Raw genomic sequence first — 18541 nt, forward strand, 5'->3', positions numbered from 1 at the left:
TCAGGAGAGATACATTTGCATTCAGGATAAGATGCTGAACTCTGTGGAATGGACTGTGGTGTTCTGGAAAGAGCTGTTTAAATTGGCATGACTGGTTCTTTTAACTTATGGCCCTTTGGCAATGTGGGCTCACCTTTCTGTCCTGCTGCACAGTTCCTCCTTTCACAGGCCAAAATATTCCTCACAAAAACAACTTACAACACATCAAATATTGACAGAAATCTAAAGCCTTAATGTCTGAAGTTATCTGTACATATGATTTATTGTAGATGTTTCACTGTTATAACCTGGTAATTAGGAAATATTGATAAATGCAAACATATTATTGATGTCAATTAAAAAAGCACAAGATTGACGAGCTTCCCAAAGTGCTCCACCAGTAGCAGTTAAAGAGTAATGCCCATCGATACACATCTAGTCACCACCAATGCAGAAAAACTAGGCTGCCAGGAAACAATGCTTTCACATTAAAGTGAGATTATTCAAACAGCTGAGCAGGGAGTCAAGAGGAAGCTCTATCAGAACTGTAGACCTGGCATAAGAACAGACAGGAGGACCAATGCAACCAAATCAAAGACCCAAATATTAATCCACACACCTACAAACTTCTGATTTTTGACAAAGAAGCAAAAAATAGCAAATGGAAAAAAGAAACCATATTTAACAAATAGTGTTGGCATAACTGGATATCAACATATAGAAAAATGAAAATAGATCCATATCTATCACCAAGCACAAAACTCAAGTCCAAATAGATTGAAGATTTCAACATAAAGCCAGATACAATGAACCTCATAGAAGAAAAAGTGGGAAGTACACTTGAACGCATTGGCACAAGAGATCACTTCCTAAATATAACCCTAGTAACACAGACACTGAAAGAAACAATAAATAAATGGGACCTCCTGAGACTGAAAAAAGGACACGGTCAACAAGACAAAACGACAGCCTACAGAATGGGAAAAGATCGTCACCAACCCCACATCAGACAGAGGATTGATCTCCAAAATATACAAAGAACTCAAGAAATTGGTCATCAAAAGAACAAATAACCCAATAAAAAAGGAAGTACAGACCTAAATAGAGAACTCTCAACAGAGGAATCTAAAATGGCCGAGAGATACTTAAAAAAATGCTCAACATCAGAGAAATGCAAATCAAAACTCTGAGATTCCATCTTACACCTGTAAGAATGGCCAAGATCAAAAACACTGATGACAACATATGCTGGAGAGGTTGTGGGGTAAAGAGAACACTCCTGCATTGCTGGTGAGAGTGCAAGCTGGTACAGCCCCTTTGGATAGCAGTATGGCGATTTCTCAGAAAATCAGGAAACAACTTTCCTCAAGACCCAGCAATACCACTTTTGGGTATATATCCAAAGGATGCTCAATTGTGCCACAAGGACATGTGCTCAACTATGTTCATAGCAGCATTATTTGTCATAGCCAGAACCTGGAAACAACCTAAATGCCCCTCAACTGAAGAATGGATAAGGAAAATGTGGTACATTTACACAATGGAGTACAAAACAGCAGAAAAAAATAATGACATTTTGAAATTTGTAGGCAAATGGATGGATCTAGAAAACATTATATTGAGTGAGGTGACCCAGACCCAGAAAGACAAATATCATATGTACTCACTCATAAGTGGTTTTTAAACATAAATCAAACAAAACCAGCCTATAAATCATAATCCCAGAGAACCTAGACAACAATGAGGACCCTAAGAGAGACATACATGGATTTAATCTACATGGGAAGTAGAAAAAGGCAAGATCTTCTGAGTAAATTGGGAGCATGGGGACCATGGGAGAGTGTTGAATGGGAGGGGAGAGGAAGGGAAGAGAGCAGAGAAAAATGTATAGCTCAATAAAATCAATAAAAATGCAAAAAAGAATTAAATGCATGCTCAACTGAAAAAGGGAGAAGTGCAAATATGTCTAGATGACTCCTTTGAAACTGTAGTCCACAGGTATCTCATGGCACCACCAGTGTAGTGTACAGTATAATGTATGAGGACAGCCAGGACACCTCTGTCTCAAAGAAACAAAGCCACGTAACACTAGAAAGTCAAGGTACTACTTAACTTTCATTTATTTTTTTGCCCCCAGCGTTGGATTCAAGGCCTTTATATATGCTACACAATTAAACTAGCATTTCCACAATTACACTGGTACACCCCCAGCTCTAAGAAACCACAGAAACACAAAAGCAACTCTTATTACCTGTCTTCTAAAAGCAACTCTTATTACCTGTCTTCTATGTAACCATGTTTCCTTTACATGCCAAAGGAAGCACGTTCCTTGAACCAAGCAGAGGGTACATGCCTGCATTCCCAGCACTAGGGATCATGATTTGCAGCTAGCTTAGGCTACACAATAAGATCCTGTCTCAAAAACAAAACAAACAAACCATGTTGCTCAGATACTACAGTCCAGCCTGTCTTCTGTATCCATGGGCTCTACAAATATGTCTACAAATATGTCTGCCATCTGTACTGAATACTTGTCATCATTCCCTAAAAATGTAGTCCAGCAACTATTAACACAGCATTCAAATTTTATTAGGCACTAGAAATCATTTTCAGACAATTATAGATATGTACAGGCTATACTAAAATAGGAACTTGAGCATCAATAGGTTTTGGCATGCAGATGATGTGGATACTAAAGCAGTCCTTTGCAGATATCAAGGTACTGTACTTTGGTAAATTACCCCCAGAGACACACCGTGATGCCTAGGAATTAAACTCCGAGATGAGCATTATAGGAAAGTAAGCAGAATTTTATCCAGGCTTTGACAAGATACACCTTGTTGATCATATATGTCTATGGACACTAGGATGGGCTATTTTATCTGTCTGTCTGACTGTCTCCATCCACCCATCCACCCACCCATCCATCCACCCACCCATCCACCCACCCAGTTTACTGTTTGGAACAACTGCCTGCTAGGACTGTTAATGACTGCTTGTCCTGTGGCTCTACTTTCTAAACTTGTGAGTACCTTTGTTCAAATAGGGGCACCCTTGTTAATTTTCAACACTAGCTTCCCTTACCTGCTGTTACTGTTGGCAGTTTGCATCGTGATAAGAACATTTAAAATAAACTAGATAATGTGGACTGAATTTCTGCCTGGTCACCTGATATGCTTTTATACACATGTGATAAATATTTTATAATAAATTGTTTTGGGGAATTTACCATTTTCAGCTCCACTGAAAAGACTGAAAGGTAGTGAGAAGTCACCTGCATGTTGGCAGGGCCTCTACTATGTGTGGTAGGATACAACTGCTCAGTGGAACTGCCTAGGAGACAGGCCATAGCTGCTCCCGTCTTGCACATTTAGAAATCTGAAATAAAATTGGGAACATCTGCACTGAGACTGACTTTATAAGGAGATTATGAAAGAAGTGCAGAACGATTTGATTTGGATGATGCTGCCATAGGCTGAGCAGACTCTCAGCGCCCCTTGAATCTCTGCAACATGGGGACACTTAAGCCTGTTTAGGCCATATGAAAGTGGTTATCACAGAAAGTCGCATAAGGCCTGAAGGTGACAACCAGAACTAGAAATCATTCCTATCCAACTCTTGTTTGGTGTTTTTCAGGCTTCCTGGTGGGTACCAGGCAGTGCATGAAGAAAAGCCAGCTTGTTGGAACTTACCTGACATTACCTTTCCTTCCAGCTTCCCTGAGTGAAGAATGTGTGTGAGTGTGATGGTGGCACAAGGACTCTCTTTCCAGAAGATTGCTTTTTGGTAGGAAATGGTCACATCTCAGGCAGGGTGGGATTAAAATGAGCGTAGGTTAGTTATGGTGGCACTATTCACTAGTCAATAGCTTTGCCGTTTCCAGAGGATGTTGGTATATATTCTAGCCTGAGTTCAGTTGATAGTACTGGGAGGCCTGCTCTTTTCTGAAGGGAAACGGAAGAGCAGCGGATCTGGGGGATGGGGCGGTCGGGTGTCGGAAAGGAGGGGAGGCTGCAGTTGTGGTGTATTGTATGAAAAAAATAATGTATTATTATTTTTTTTAATAAGAAGGCCACCCAAAGTGCCAGGTTTCCTGAAAGCTGGCTTAACAGTGAGAATGGTCGGAATGTGTGGGTCCCTTTCTCCTTAAAATTCACCTTTCCTCTCTAAGACAGGAGGATAATATGTCTGTTCCATAAAGCTTTTATGAGAACCAAGACAATGTACCCAAGCGCTGTGTGGTTCTGCACACAGAGTGGCACCAGGAAGCACCTCAGACAGATCACTGACAAAAAACTTCCTTCAGTCAAAGGCCTTTGAGAGGCAGAACCAGGTGGGGCATGGCTTTGGGTACCAAAGGGCCAGTGGAACTGCCCATTCTCCCCTTCCCCCACAACAGATTCCTGTTCCTGTTGTTTCCTGGTTATCCCGTGAGTTCCCTTTTAATAAAGAAAAACCTTAGTATACCCCATTCAGAGCCAGTGTGAAATTATTTGATTCGTGTTCCCCCATCTGACATTCTCTGCTCCACATCATTACAGCATCACCTTCTTTCAACATGACCCTGCCGCTTTATGGAGGAAGGAAAGTGGTAGACAAGCAGCTTGCACCAGATCCTGAGGCTGAGATTCTTGCCTATGAGTCTGTAATACTCACCAGAGTTCTGCTTCCAGGATACACCTGTGCAAAGACAGTTCTTCATGGAACACCAGGAAACATGGCTCTGGTGACTTACACGAGAGGCAGATGGATGGACAGCATTATAAAAATTCCCTAGTGAAATTCCTAGCCAAGTCTTCTAGACACAGCAGCAGCACATGCATCCACACAGAGCCTTCTCTCTGTGGAATGGTCTAAAGAATCACTGCTGCACAAGAAAGCAACCTCCTTCCAGACAGGAAAGGGAGTCTTGTATGTTTGTCCATTTTGGAGGAATCTAGCATCTAAGCAACCTGAAGCAGATGAGAAGCATATCCTTTACAGGAATGCCGAATTGGGAAGAAAGCTGTCTCAGACTTCAGGCTTAACTGGAAATTCCTACAGAAAGTAGGGAGGCAGCAAATTAGTCTAAATTCTCACTGAAGAGATATTTTTATAGCTTCAGAGCAGCTATATATTGAACAAACAGGAAAAAAAAAGGAGTGCTTTATATAGGCCAAGCTATAAAACCAAACAACCCTTCTCGCTGCTCTGTTTTCTTAAACTTCAACAGGGGACTGGGGACTATTTCATTCATAAAGAAAAGCTCCATATATCCAAAAGACACAGGGTTCAGGTTGGGTGCAGTTCTGGTCACTGTATATAAATTCATGTTGCATCTGTGAGGCTTTTTATTGAAGTCCAAGACAGAGTGCGGCCATCCCCTCTGCTGCTGACTGCTTTACTATCACTTTTTAAGTGAAGATCGATCCTCGGAGCTAATGTCAGTTGATCTATCTAGGCACAGGGAAAATGTTGCCAAGGTAGGATTTTTAAAAAAAGATTTTCATTTTACATGGATGTATGTTTTCCCTGCATTTATGTCTACACTGTGTTCATGCCAGGTACCCACATGGGCCAGAAGAGGGGAACGGATTCCCTGGCACTTGAGTTAACATATGTTGTGAACATCTATATGGGTGCTGGAAATGGAACTTGGGCCTTTTGCAAGAGCAGTCAATGCACTTAATGGCTGAGCCATTTCTCCAGCAACCTGGATAGGATTTTAAACTCTGCTTCTGTTGTATTGAATGAGGGAATTGAAAAAAATCTAGATCTGAGAAGAACCCCAATGAAAAATAACTTCTACAAATTTCTGATGGACCTCATAATCCATCTCAAATCTGTTTAGCTTATCAATTATGTGGCAATGGCCAGGTGTTCAATAACATAAAAAGAAAGGAAATATGCATGGAAAATTGCAAAATACACAATGCTTTTGACTGGAGATAGCAAGTGTGTTTAATATAGCTGAGAAGTCAGTCAGGCTACAGAGACAAGAAGGACCAAGTAGAAATAAGTATTGCCATTCAGGAAGTGCTTGGGAAAACATTTTAATTTTTCTCTTGTCTGCAAGTCTGTACTATACTTTTGACTACTGTCTCATTTTCTAGCAAGAAAACAGTCCGGTTACATTTGCCCCAGTCCTCCTATGGTTCTTCTCAGGAATAAAGAAGGCTAACAGCAGAGACGCTGGCAGTCCTGGTAGCAGAAGTATTATACCAAGACAAGACTTTGATATTTATGATGAGTAAATATTGGTGTACAACTTGGCTCGCCTACAGGCTAAACTCAGCAGAATTAGGTTCTTTGTGAATTACGCTCAGTGAGATCTCAGCAAAGATAAGTTTACTTGAAACTGTATCAGTAATTTCTGCAGAGACGGAGGGGACAGATATTTATGAGAATCATAAAAGCTGAGAACTGTAAGTAGCTGTAGAAATTGGAGTATAATTGTTTTGTTTTTCCCAACAAGCCAACTGAAGACTCAGAGACATAAATCGACTAGTTCATGTTCCAAATGACTTTAGGTTCCTACTTTCAAATACATGTACATAAAACATTTGATTTTCATCTTTCTAATTAAAATTAAATGGCTAGCTGGAATTTACTTTGGGCATTTTTAATTGTGAAAAAACACTTAACATAAATTTATTATCCTAATTATTTTCAAGTGTACAGTTTAATAGCGTTAACTATGTTCCAGTTTTGTCAGGAAGATCTCAAGTATTTTCATCTTCTGAAATCAAAACTGTGTACCCATGAACAACTTCTCTTTGGTCCCATGGTAACCGTTCTGTCTCTGCTTCTATGATTCTGACTAGTACTTCTCAATGCCATCACGCAGCAGTTGTGCTTTCATGGCTGGTTTATTTCACATGGCAACCCATCCTCAGGGTGTACCTGTGTTTAGTGGGGATGACTCAGTCCACTGTAGGTATAGGCCACATATCTAGCCATCTGTCAATAGACATTTTCATTACCTTTTGACTTTTGTAGACAGTGTACAATTCTTTTACTATGTATTACAATTATCCCTAATGTACGAATCAACCTTCCTTTAGTCCACCAAAACCACAGCTAAGTATCCTTTTGAAATTCTCCAAATATTACAATGGTACTTAAACTAAATGCATGCATGTGAAAGACACAAGCTGCGCTCTCTTTTCTCCTGCCATTATATTCTCCTAAAATAATCCTGTCATTTTCACAGGTGTTCTGTTCTGTAAGGATGGGAATTATTAGGTAGATTTCACCTTTATTCTGGCTTTCCTCACCACCCAGGATACTGGTGCAGACAGGGACAGACACTGTCTCAGGTAACGGCTGCTCAGTTCACAGTAGCACACTCAGCTCCTGGGGAGCATTGCTCTTGAATGGTCTTTAGAAATAGCAACAAAGCAGCAAACATATATGGTTTGAAATTCATTTACTACCACTTAAAATACTCATAAATTGAGCAACTTAATTTGCTTTTAGTAGCCTATAGAAATAATTAAGTGCACACTAAGAAACACTGAAAATATTCACCTTGTATGCATATGTGCTCAGAGTAACCAAATTCCAGCCCCCTGTATCTTTAATGTAACACATCTGTCTGCACTTAATGACTTCTACAATAGGTCTGAAATTATAACCCTTCCACTGTCTGAATTGCATAGTTAAAGAAAACAACTTTAAGAAGAAACACTGGAGCAGAAAGTGATGACTACTGGAAAGCTGATGCTAAGATTGTTATCATGACATTATCTGGATTAAGAACATTGGTGGCTAACATTCCATCACTGTCCTTGATAGGTAACCAAGTACTTTTTGACACCTTTTAATGCTAATTTCAGCAGTGCTGAAGCTAGTGGCCGGAAACATCTCCATACAGAACGTTTTCCTTCCCTACAAATCACAGACTCATCTAGTTCACCACATCACACGAAAGATCTGTGAAAGCTTTCTACCCAAGACTGCACCACAACCAACTTTTGTTACCAAGGCTTTCTGCTCTGGGAGAATCCAGAACTGGAGAGTCATTTCACTCTAATGACCCCTGTTGGCATGACATACACATATCATATGTACTCACTCATAAGTGGCTTTTAGATATGAAGCAAAGAAACCAGCCTACTATTCACATTCCCAGAGAACCTAGACAACAATGAGGACCCGAAGAGAGACATACATGGATCTAATCTACATGAGAAATAGAAAAAGAAAAGATCTCCTGAGTAAATTGGGAGCATGGGGACCGTGGGAGAGGGTAGAAGGGGAGGGGAAAGGAAGGGAGGAGAACAGAGAAAAATGTATAGCTCAATAAAATCAATAAAAAAATTTTATAAAAAGAAAAATGAAAAGAAAAGGGCTCAAGCTTCCTTCTCATGGGTACCTTGACTTTCACTAGTTTTCATGCAGAAGTGTTAAAATTCTTAAGATTGAAATGAAAATTTCTGAAACCATGGGATGATTTTTTTAGATGAATTCATTTTTTTCAAGCTTCAAGCAGTGGTACTATCAGTCAAGACATGGCTGGATATTCCTGAAATCATGATCATATGCTTGTGTCCAAATGAATCTTATCAGTACAGACCCCTAAGCCTGGCTGACTGTTCATCTGATGTCCATTCCCAACAGTCTCTTCCTCTGTTTTGCCCACAGGCACGTGGTGATCAAGCCAGATATAGAACAAGGTCAGCACTTTAATTCACAATACTTAAAACTATTTCCTCTTTGATGAACACATGATCTTCATGAATGCCACTGGAAAGAAGGCCCCAAGTGTTAGAGACGCTGGTGGTATTTTGCCACCCAGAGTAGCAAGGGCTAGTACAAGGCAAGTAATAACCTATAACAAGGTATTCCACATTATGTTCCCTTAACAGAAAAAGGGGCAGGTAGGTGTGGTGGCATACACCTATAATTCTAACATCTGGGCTATATAGTGAGATGCTGTCTAAAAAATGAACAACAAAAGCAAGAAAACCCACTATCGAGTGTGGCAAACTGCAGACTGTCATCAATGAGGGTGATTAAGTGATAGCAATGGTAGTTAATGCCTTATAAGTAGTACCAGAAGGAATTCTGGAATTTCTTTAGCAGGGAAAGACCCAAGACAGAATCTGGGTTACTCCAGAACTTACTTCCTGGGCCAGCGTTGTCTTCCCAGAGTCATCTCATATGGATAGAATGGTAGTTTAGCAGAAGATGGAGGAATATATTTGCTGGTTCTGATATACAGTATGGTGCATATAGCTAAGAGACTGGCACACCAGACTGCAATTTTCAGAAAGAAAGCTGGCCTAAGGATGCTAAGGAAGAAACAAGTACATGTGGGGTCATGATTATGGAGAAGAAGCAAGAGGCTGACTTGTTCACCGTGAAAGAAAAACAATCTGTTTTTTCCAAAATAAAAACATCTGTGTGAAGGTTAAGAAATACTGGTGCCACTTTGAATCCCTCAGTGTTGTCACAATGAAGATTCAGTATCCTGCTCATGAAGAATGTGGAGGAAGAGAGAATAACCTGAATAGGGACTGAGCTAGGTAAGTGATAAGCTTATCATTCTTGGAACAAAAAGGCAGTATGACTTTTATCTATTAGTTGCTACTGACTCAAGAGCTAATAATGTCCTTAAACTTCCGACTTTGCTAAAGACTGAGGATATCTGAGCTCATGTGTGGCCTTTTGTCCTTGGAAAAAGCATTCAGCTTTCCTGGAACCTTGGTTTTAGTTTGGAGAGTTCTTTAAACATTGCAAAATCTTACTTGGTGTTTGGCGGCCTCATAATATCCAGGATGACTGAAGTGAATGAGGAAGCTGTCCTGAGAAGGGTGACTATCAAGTAGGGTAGCAGGCTACATTATATGAGGTGGGGGGATTTCACCTGGGGTGTTGCCTTTAGAATTAGTGTATCTGCCAGCTGGGCTGGTGTTCATGGCTTCTGGTTCAGAGAACTGAGAGAAATTACGACGGAATTGTTATAGAACCTGGGGTGCCTGAGGTCTATCAGCTCCAGGAGAAGGGACTGATAGGAAACTGATATCATAGTTCATGGTTGTGATAGTTCAAGGTCCTCATAAAATCTCCCCTATCGTTTCACTATTTAGGCTTTCGAAAAGTAAGTTCTAGGGGAGCTGGAGAGATGGCTCATTGGTTAAGAGCATTGCCTGCTCTTCCAAAGGTCCTGAGTTCAATTCCCAGTAACCACATGGTGGCACACAACCATCTGTAATGAGGTCTGGTGCCCTCTTCAGGCATACATGCAGACAGAATATTATATACATAATAAATAAATAAATATTTTTTAAAAAAGTAAGTTCTAAGTGTCTTGGGTTCTGAGTTGAAAACATGACAATTTTTGTAGCACAGATCCTTTGCCTGAGGTGATCTTGGGATAAACTGCATATTTAGTTCAGAAACCCTGGGAGTCATTTGTATGTGAGCCTGTTCCTTACGTGGTAGATAAGAATGGAAATACTTCTCAAGCACTAATATCATTTCAGGGGCTTTTCATATATTACCTTATGTGATGCTTGCCACAACTCCACCATCCTCACTTGTACTTTCCACCGGGCACTGAGGGGTTAAGTCTCACACCTGGTAGGCCAAGTCTGGATTAGTGCAGACAGGCTCTTGTGGAAACAGTGACTGTGACACAGGGCAGATGCTGCCTTCACAGCATGGGACAGAACAGATGAGGCTCTAGTACCAGTATGTAAGGTGCTGATGAGTGCTGGGAGGAATAAGGGCAGACAGCTGCTTTAAACAGTGTGGCCAAAGAGAAAAAATGTACCTTGGGAGTCTGGCTGGATTCCTCTGGGTGAGGGGCATGAGAGCAGTGAAGGGCCTCTGAGGACCTCTTGAGAATTTCATGTTTTATTGTCAAGGAACTTCTTTGAAGCTTCTGGGGGGCATTCATCAGGACAGCGACTCAGTCCAATACTTTCTTTGGAAAAAGATCACTCTAGTGTGTGAACAGAACCCAGGGACACACTGAGGAAAGTGACAGCAATGACAATGGCTACTGCACAAAGGTGAGGCAATCTAGTTTCCTCTCTTACTCACCATCTATTTTTCCTGTTGTCACAGCCTGTTTTCAGTTTGTATTCACTGGGAATGTTGGCTGAAGGCCACATTCTGTCCAGTCTTTCTCTTTTTCGGTTTGTTTTCTCTTTGTAGTTTTGGGGTAGAACTAAAGAGCTTTGCAGAGTTGTCAAGTGTTCTACCATTATCATGATTCCAACCCTGACTTTTGAGAGTAGTTTTAGTATTTCAGACCTTCTGTGGGATAATACTCTTGCACCCTGTAAAGATTTGTCACTTGTATTGGTTTAATAAAACACTGATTATTTCCTAGGCATGTACAAACCAGGCAGGAAGTATAGGCAGAGTGACCAGAGCAGGAGAACTTTGGGAAACGGAAAGGCTCAGTCTGCAGTCACTAGTCAGATATAGAGGAAGCAAGATGAGAATGCCTCACTGATAAAAGGCACCAAGCCACGTGCTAACACAGACAAGAATTATGGGTTAATTTAAGTTGTTAAGTGTTAGTTAATAATAAACCTAAGCTAATAGGCCAGACAGTTTATAATGAATGTAATCCTGTGTGTGTTTATTTGGGACTGAATGGTTGTGGGACCGGGTTGGACATAAACTCCATCTACACAAACCACAGACAAAAACTGGACATGAGAAATGGTGGCAGAGAATACTTATAAGTTCCCTTTCCAATGCCGTTTGTGTTCTTAACATGCTTGCTAATTTTCTATACAGAGAAAGTGCCAAAGAACCAAATCATTGTGCATTTATGTGATTTACAGACTCAAGCTGCTTATCTTCTTAAGTTCTACTGCTAGAAGGTCCCATGAAATGATCGAGTCACCAAAGACTTTAGCTGATGATTATTTCCTAGGTATGTACAAATGTGGCTGGTAGTCTTATCATTATTCTCTGATAAGACAAGTATGGGACTCAGAGGATTATCAGAGTCTGATGCTACTGTTGAAGAGAGTGCTCTATTATGTAGCCAACAGAAACAGATTTAATCTTGACATAAAATGTAAATTTCATTTTTTAATATCTTTTTGTTTGTTTGTTCAACTTCTACTTTGAGACAATTGTGAAAAGAGCCAGGGAAAGACTGGTCAGAGGCATTGTCAGCCAAGTAGGCATCTCCTAAGTGTGTGTGTGTGGGGGACCCAAAAATCCTGTTCCAGAATACAACAGAACTTTGGAAATGTACCCCCTCCACACTTCATGAATATATTTTCTTTATGAGAGAAAACAGGTAAAAAGAGAAATTGAGCTGTGCCAATTTGAAGAAAAGTGAAATGGGAAGTTTAGGGCAGAAAGTCAATCAATAGAAGACTACATCAGTCTTTGACACTTTAATTACTTCAGAAGACAGGCATTTCACATGACCATGCTGCCACAAGTACGAGACTTGCCTTACAAAGCTCTAAAAAACCAAGGCTGAGTCAGGGTGACTCCCGGCACTGATGCATGCCTGTAGGTTAGCATGTAAGCAGATGTTCTCTGTACCCTGCACCTGCCAACACACCTCCCATGGTAACATAACTCATGCTTATAAACCATTCTATTCATCTTAAATCCTTATGAGAAAGACGAGAAAAAAGATGATATATTTATGCTTTGATATATGCCACATAGCCATGTAGAGTACATCCTAAAAACACTTGGATTAAAAAAGCAGTTTTTCCCAGTTTCTCAAACTAAAGGCATCAACTTTAGCAAAACATGAGAGCTCAGTTTCCCAGAAGAAGCAGGTCCTGGTATGTTCCTGTAGGATGTCCCTGAATCTGGTGACAGGATAGTTCATCTTGCATGTCTGCATTAGGAAAGAGGACAGTGCCTCACCGTCCAGAGTGTAAATCACAAACACCAAAGCAGAGATGTCCAATCAAGGAGGGAATGCCACAGCTAAAGATGTGGGATGAAAAGCAGTCTGTCACTGGACCATCTTACCTGTCTGCGGATTATTTCAAGGTCTCTTTTGGCTTTATTCACCAGGGCTTGAATTTCTACAGGATCCTTTACACTCTTATTTTCTCGGAAGGCATCTCTTATCCTCCTGACAGCATACATTCTAATGAATTCAGAGTAAAAAAAAAAGATGTTAGCAGGTATGAGGTTCTGCTTTTAAATGAATTTAAGGAATTTTTTTTTCTCTAGAATTAACTGTTAATTATTCTCCTACAAATAACCCAGTTTGATCTTTGCTTGTCTATTCTAGGATGGCTAAGCAAACAACTTTAGGAAAGTAGTCTTTCCCAAACAAGCCACATACAGATGGCAAACTTGCTAAAATGCTCCTTAGATCACGGGGTCTTTGGAGTTATGCATGTCTGGGTTTCCTCCATTAACATGGATAATTGACACTTTACTGTACAGACACTAATCAGGAATTCTGAGGACAAATGATGTATTTCATATGCATCGACAAGGACAGTGATCAGCCTTCTAATGCCTGCCATTAGATGACAGCTGGGTAAGCAGGCCCACGGGCATCTCCAGTGTACTTTTATGACACAGTGCCTCTGTTCCTCATCACAACAACTTTCTCCTCCACAGCACCTTCTTTTTATGTTGTGGAAATCAAAAAGGCATAAAATTTTAATTCTACATGTAGGCCAGTTGGTGTAGAACTTACAATTCCCCTAGCTTAGCCTCAGCAGTGTTGAGATTATAAGCATGTATCCCCATTCTTTGCTTAATTCTAATATATTTTTTTGGGAGGGTTAAGACAAGGCTTCTCTATGTAGTCCTGGTTGTCCTAGAACTTACTCTGTAGACCAGGCTGGCCTCAAACTCAGAGATTTGCCTGCCTCTGCCTCCCAAATGCTGGGATTAAAAGCGGGCGCCACCACTGCCCAACTTAATTCTAATATTTCGATGTACATGCAAAACTGGTTATGTAACAGGACCTGATTTCCAGGTGTCATGTTTTTCTTGTGACTGCTGCTTGACTACTCACTTCTGCCCGCATCCCTAATTCATTGCTTTAATTCAGGATTTATCAGAACTTTTGTGAGAACACCACAGCCTATAGAAGTCATTGATACCCTGATTATTGTTTTAAGAATGGGTGTCTGTCTGGGCTGGAGAGATGGCTCAGAGGTTAAGAGCATTGCCTGCTCTTCCAAAGGTCCTGAGTTCAATTCCCAGCAACCACATGGTGGCTCACAACCATCTGTAATGGGGTCTGGTGCCCTCTTCTGGCCTGCAGGTATACACACAGACAGAATATTGTATACATAATAAATGAATAAATAAATATTTAAAAAAAAAAAAAAGAATGGGTGTCTGGTTCAGAACACCTAAAAGAAAGAGTACTGCACAAAATGGAAATAAATGCAAAGTCCCCCCACCACCGAAGCTTAAGAAAACAAGAGAGTTGTCCAAGGTGCTCTACAATTTATACCAATTAAGCCAAGTTTGAATTCAGAGTATTTTGCTCTACACTTCTTCTTCTTCTTTTTTAATCTCCTCAGCTTTCCAAAGGCCTTAACTAAGGAAATTCAGCTCTATATCTGAGAATTTAATATGCCAAAGTCAGCTGGTGAGATTGCTCAGTAGGTAAGGGTATTTGCTATTCAAGCCTGCCAATCTGAGTTGGATCCTTGGAATTCACATAAAAGTGGAAAGAGAGAATCAATCTCACAATATTGCCCTCTGACCTCCATACAGGCACTGTGAGCCATCTTCCTCAATACCACACACACACACACACACACACACACACACACAGTAAAAAAAAATCTCTGTTCAACACCTATACACACCTTTGAAACGATAACACAATGGTGCCCTTCTCTTTTTCCATTCTAAGAAAAGATATTCTCTGGCTCAGAATCACAAGATGCTTTTGCATAGGTAATTTCTTTCCCAGTTATGTGCCTATATTTCAAACGATCAGTTTGGGGAAGGTCAACACAATCTGGATAATCCCTCATGTCGTGGGAGGACTATCCATCAGTTATTTTAACCCTGCCTCATTCTGGTTTTACTCTCCTTCCTCTCTCCCTCCTTTTCATTTATGTATTTTTACAATGTAAAAATCAGCATAAGTTTTAGATGGGTGTGGTGGTGCATACCTTTAATACCAGCACTCAGGACACTAAGACAAAAGTAAGTTACTAAAGCATACATTAAAAAAAAAAAAGCCCCAAGAATAAGGCAAAGGTACACAACATGAATACTGAGGATGAACAAACCAAATTGTTTAGGAGATTAAAGCTATAATGAAAGGAAATGTCCCAGAGTTGAGTATAAAACCCCGACAAGAATCACCAAAATTTAACAATACTAAGATATTTACTTCAACTGCCAAGTTCAAGGTTGGAGAAGACAATATTTAATGGGACACAGAGATGTGCTCATATGTGAAATTTTAATATCCAGAGAGAAACGCTGCTCCTCACATGTGACAATCCAGAAGGATAAAGCATTAATCTTCAGGGTACAGTACCCATGAGGTATACAGCACCTGATACCCCTTTCTAATTCAAGTCGCACACACTGTGACTCAGAGAGATTAGGCCCAGTGTGTGGCAGCACTGGGCTCTGAACTCAGGTGATTATCTTTCAATCCTAAGTCATTCCACCCGAGGTTAATAAACTATCCAGTATTTGATAAGTGCCTGGCTAGGCCAAAACAAACTGATACTCATTTGAAAGGCGTTATAAAAACATCTCTGGCAAGGAAGAGCTTAAAAAGGTCATCTCAACACCATCAAGTGCTCCTACTTGCAGTTCAAGTGTCGAGCCTGCCCTACAAAGACAAGTGGCTGGGAGCCTTAGCGGGAAAGAGCTGTTGATATAAGCACCACAAGTAAGATAATTGTGTTTAATTGTTTCAAAAGGAAGCAATGACAACTGAAGGGTTGTAGAGTGGGGTGGCTAAGTTACCATGAGACAAGGCGCTTTAGGGACCAATGGAAAGTTTCTGAGTTCTGGGGTAGCTATGAATAAAACCTACTATACTTCTTGGTTCAGAATTCTCTCGTTTTCCACTGTCTGGAGATCAGGGTCAAATGGTTTATCAAAGACTCTGGATCATCTTCCATTCCTTCTAGCATCTTCTATATGGACCAATCACCAGTCATGTGGGAAAACATGCCATTTCCTCAGTTCTCTGCTTGAGGCTAGCTAGCTCTGTGTACATGAAGTGTTCCTTTGCCAGAGATTTTTTTTTTTTTTTTAGCCATAAAAGCATTTATTAAAAGGGGAGAAAGGGAGGGAGGGAGGGAGGGAGGGAGGGAGAGAGAGAGAGAGAGAGAAAGAGAAAGAGAGAGAGAGAAGAGAAAGAGAAAAAGAGGGAAAGAGCCAGAGAGAGCGCGTGGCCACGCTGAAGAAACAGAAGAGAGAAAGGGAAGATCTTTGCCAGAGATTTTTGAGCAAACTCAATTCATTACTAAAGACCTAAGTCAGTTACAAACAAATATGACAGAGGAGTAATATCCTACACTTGAATAAATATCAAATATTAAGTCAAGCAAAAAGACAAAGTAAACCAGCAGTAAAGACTACGGTAAAGCAATGAGTAAGAAGCATGAAACAAAACTTTATAGGAGGGTACACAGAGACTGAATCTAGAAACATAGAGCTGTCTGAATGGCCAGCCCTAAGCATCATTCAAGAAATACATACTCAAACAAAGCACTGCTTTCCTGGTCTTCACTTAACATATTTAGCAAAAGTCAAGGAACCAGTCACTTGCCGGTGAGAATATGAACTGATACTGCAGCACAGTAATCGGTAACAACTCCTCAAGCTTAGCCTGTGAAACCCACCTTTGCTGACCTATCCCTTGCAAGCAACCTAGAAGAAGTTATATGCATAATGTTCACTATAGATATATTTGCATTACAAATAGAAAAAAATTACATGTTCAACACTGGAGAAGTGGCTACATAAACTAAGACACTGTGCTTTTGAGAGAAACATTTTCAAAAAAAAGTCACAGGTCTAAATGTGTGAAGTGAAAACTTGCTCCTTTCTATTTTGGCCCTTTAGGCAACCGTCTTCCTTCCTTCCTTCCTTCCTTCCTTCCTTCCTTCCTTCCTTCCTTCCTTCCTTCCTTCCTTCCTTCCTTCCTCCCTCCCTCCCCCCCCCCCCTCCCTCCCTCCCTCCCTCCCTCCCTCCCTCCCTCCCTCCCTCCCTCCCTCCCCCTCCCTCCCTCCCTGCCTCCCTCCCTCCCCCCCCCCCCCTCCCTCCCTCCCTCCCTCCCTCCCTCCCTCCCTCCCTCCCTCCCTTCCTTCTTTGAGACAGGGTTTCTCTGTGTATCTCTGGCTGTCCTGGAACTCACTCTGTAGACAGCGCTGGCCTCAAACTCACAGAGATCGTTTGCCTTTGCCTCCCTGAGGTAATCGACGTTTTATATGCAATCAGTGATCAGTTTCTTACATATCTTCCTAGAAATCCAAGATCCTAAAGACACTACTAACATTGGGGCAACAAGTACAGTGTCCAGCAGTCTCCAGAAATAGGGCTCCAGAGCTCAGGTGAGATACAGGCTGGTGGTATGTCTAATTTAGTGACACGAAGTGTGAGGTAACCGAAGGCCAGAAGAGCTTTCCCAGTGAAAACAGTACATGTCAAAGAGAAGCTGGCCTTGGATGGAGCCCTGGAGGTGTCCTATCAATACAGAAGAGTAGACATGGGAAAATCCATAAAGAGAATGGGAGAAAGATGGCTCAGAAGGAAGGTGGAAAGTGAGGAGATGCACATGAGATAAGGCAATCTTTCCAGAGAGTGGATGAGACCGTCTATGGGGATTCCAACAGTGGCATCTATAGGAGCAACACCATCACAATCTAGTAAATAGTATAGCAAAAGCCCTAAACAACTCTGGAAGCACATTTATGAATAACAATTAGGACTAGAAAGAAATTTATAACACAATCATGAAATGTCTTCAACAATAAAAATATATGAAATCTTTGGAACATAGTCAAAGCTGTACATGAAAATTAATGACTTAAATATTTTTATTAATAAAATACTAAATTCAACAAATTACTTTCTTACATTAATGACTTAAATATTTTTATTAATAAAATACTAAATTCAACAAATTACTTTCTTACATTCTAGAAAAACAAAATTGTATAATCCCTATGAGAAAATAGAAAATAATGTATTCAAAATTAGGAAATTTATGCCGGGCGTTGGTGGCGCACGCCTTTAATCCCAGCACTCGGGAGGCAGAGGCAGGCGAATCTCTGTGAGTTCAAGTCCAGCCTGGTCTACAAGAGCTAGTTCCAGGACAGGCTCCAAAACCACAGAGAAACCCTGTCTCGAAAAACCAAAAAGAAAAAAAAAAACCACAAAATTAGGAAATTTAAAAAAAAAATCAGATGAAATTAGCTAAGACAGCTAGTTTTTTTTTTTTTTTTTTTATAATGCTATAGTATCTGCCTTATATATCAGGAAAACAATTACAAGAAAAAAGTGAGGAAGTTGGAGGTTTTGAAAAATATGGCTTAAAAAATTATTTCAGAATTAGTGTGAAAACACTTCAGAACTCACCAAGGGACGTTAGGAATGGCAGGTACGCTCACTGCACGGGTGAAGA

At 40.6% G+C, this 18541-nt stretch overlaps 1 protein-coding gene across 1 annotated transcript in view; it reads right to left on the bottom strand.

Moving 5' to 3' along the window:
* Lyrm4 (LYR motif containing 4) overlaps positions 1-18541 on the bottom strand; it is a 91893-nt gene that overhangs the window by 62324 nt on the left and 11028 nt on the right. Inside the window, exon 2 of the mRNA XM_057788171.1 lies at positions 12931-13051. Coding sequence (XP_057644154.1) covers positions 12931-13051 — 121 coding nt within the window. The remainder of the gene's footprint in view (positions 1-12930; positions 13052-18541) is intronic.

This window comes from Chionomys nivalis, chromosome 13 (assembly GCF_950005125.1).
Source record: "Chionomys nivalis chromosome 13, mChiNiv1.1, whole genome shotgun sequence".
Lineage (NCBI taxonomy): Eukaryota > Metazoa > Chordata > Mammalia > Rodentia > Cricetidae > Chionomys > Chionomys nivalis.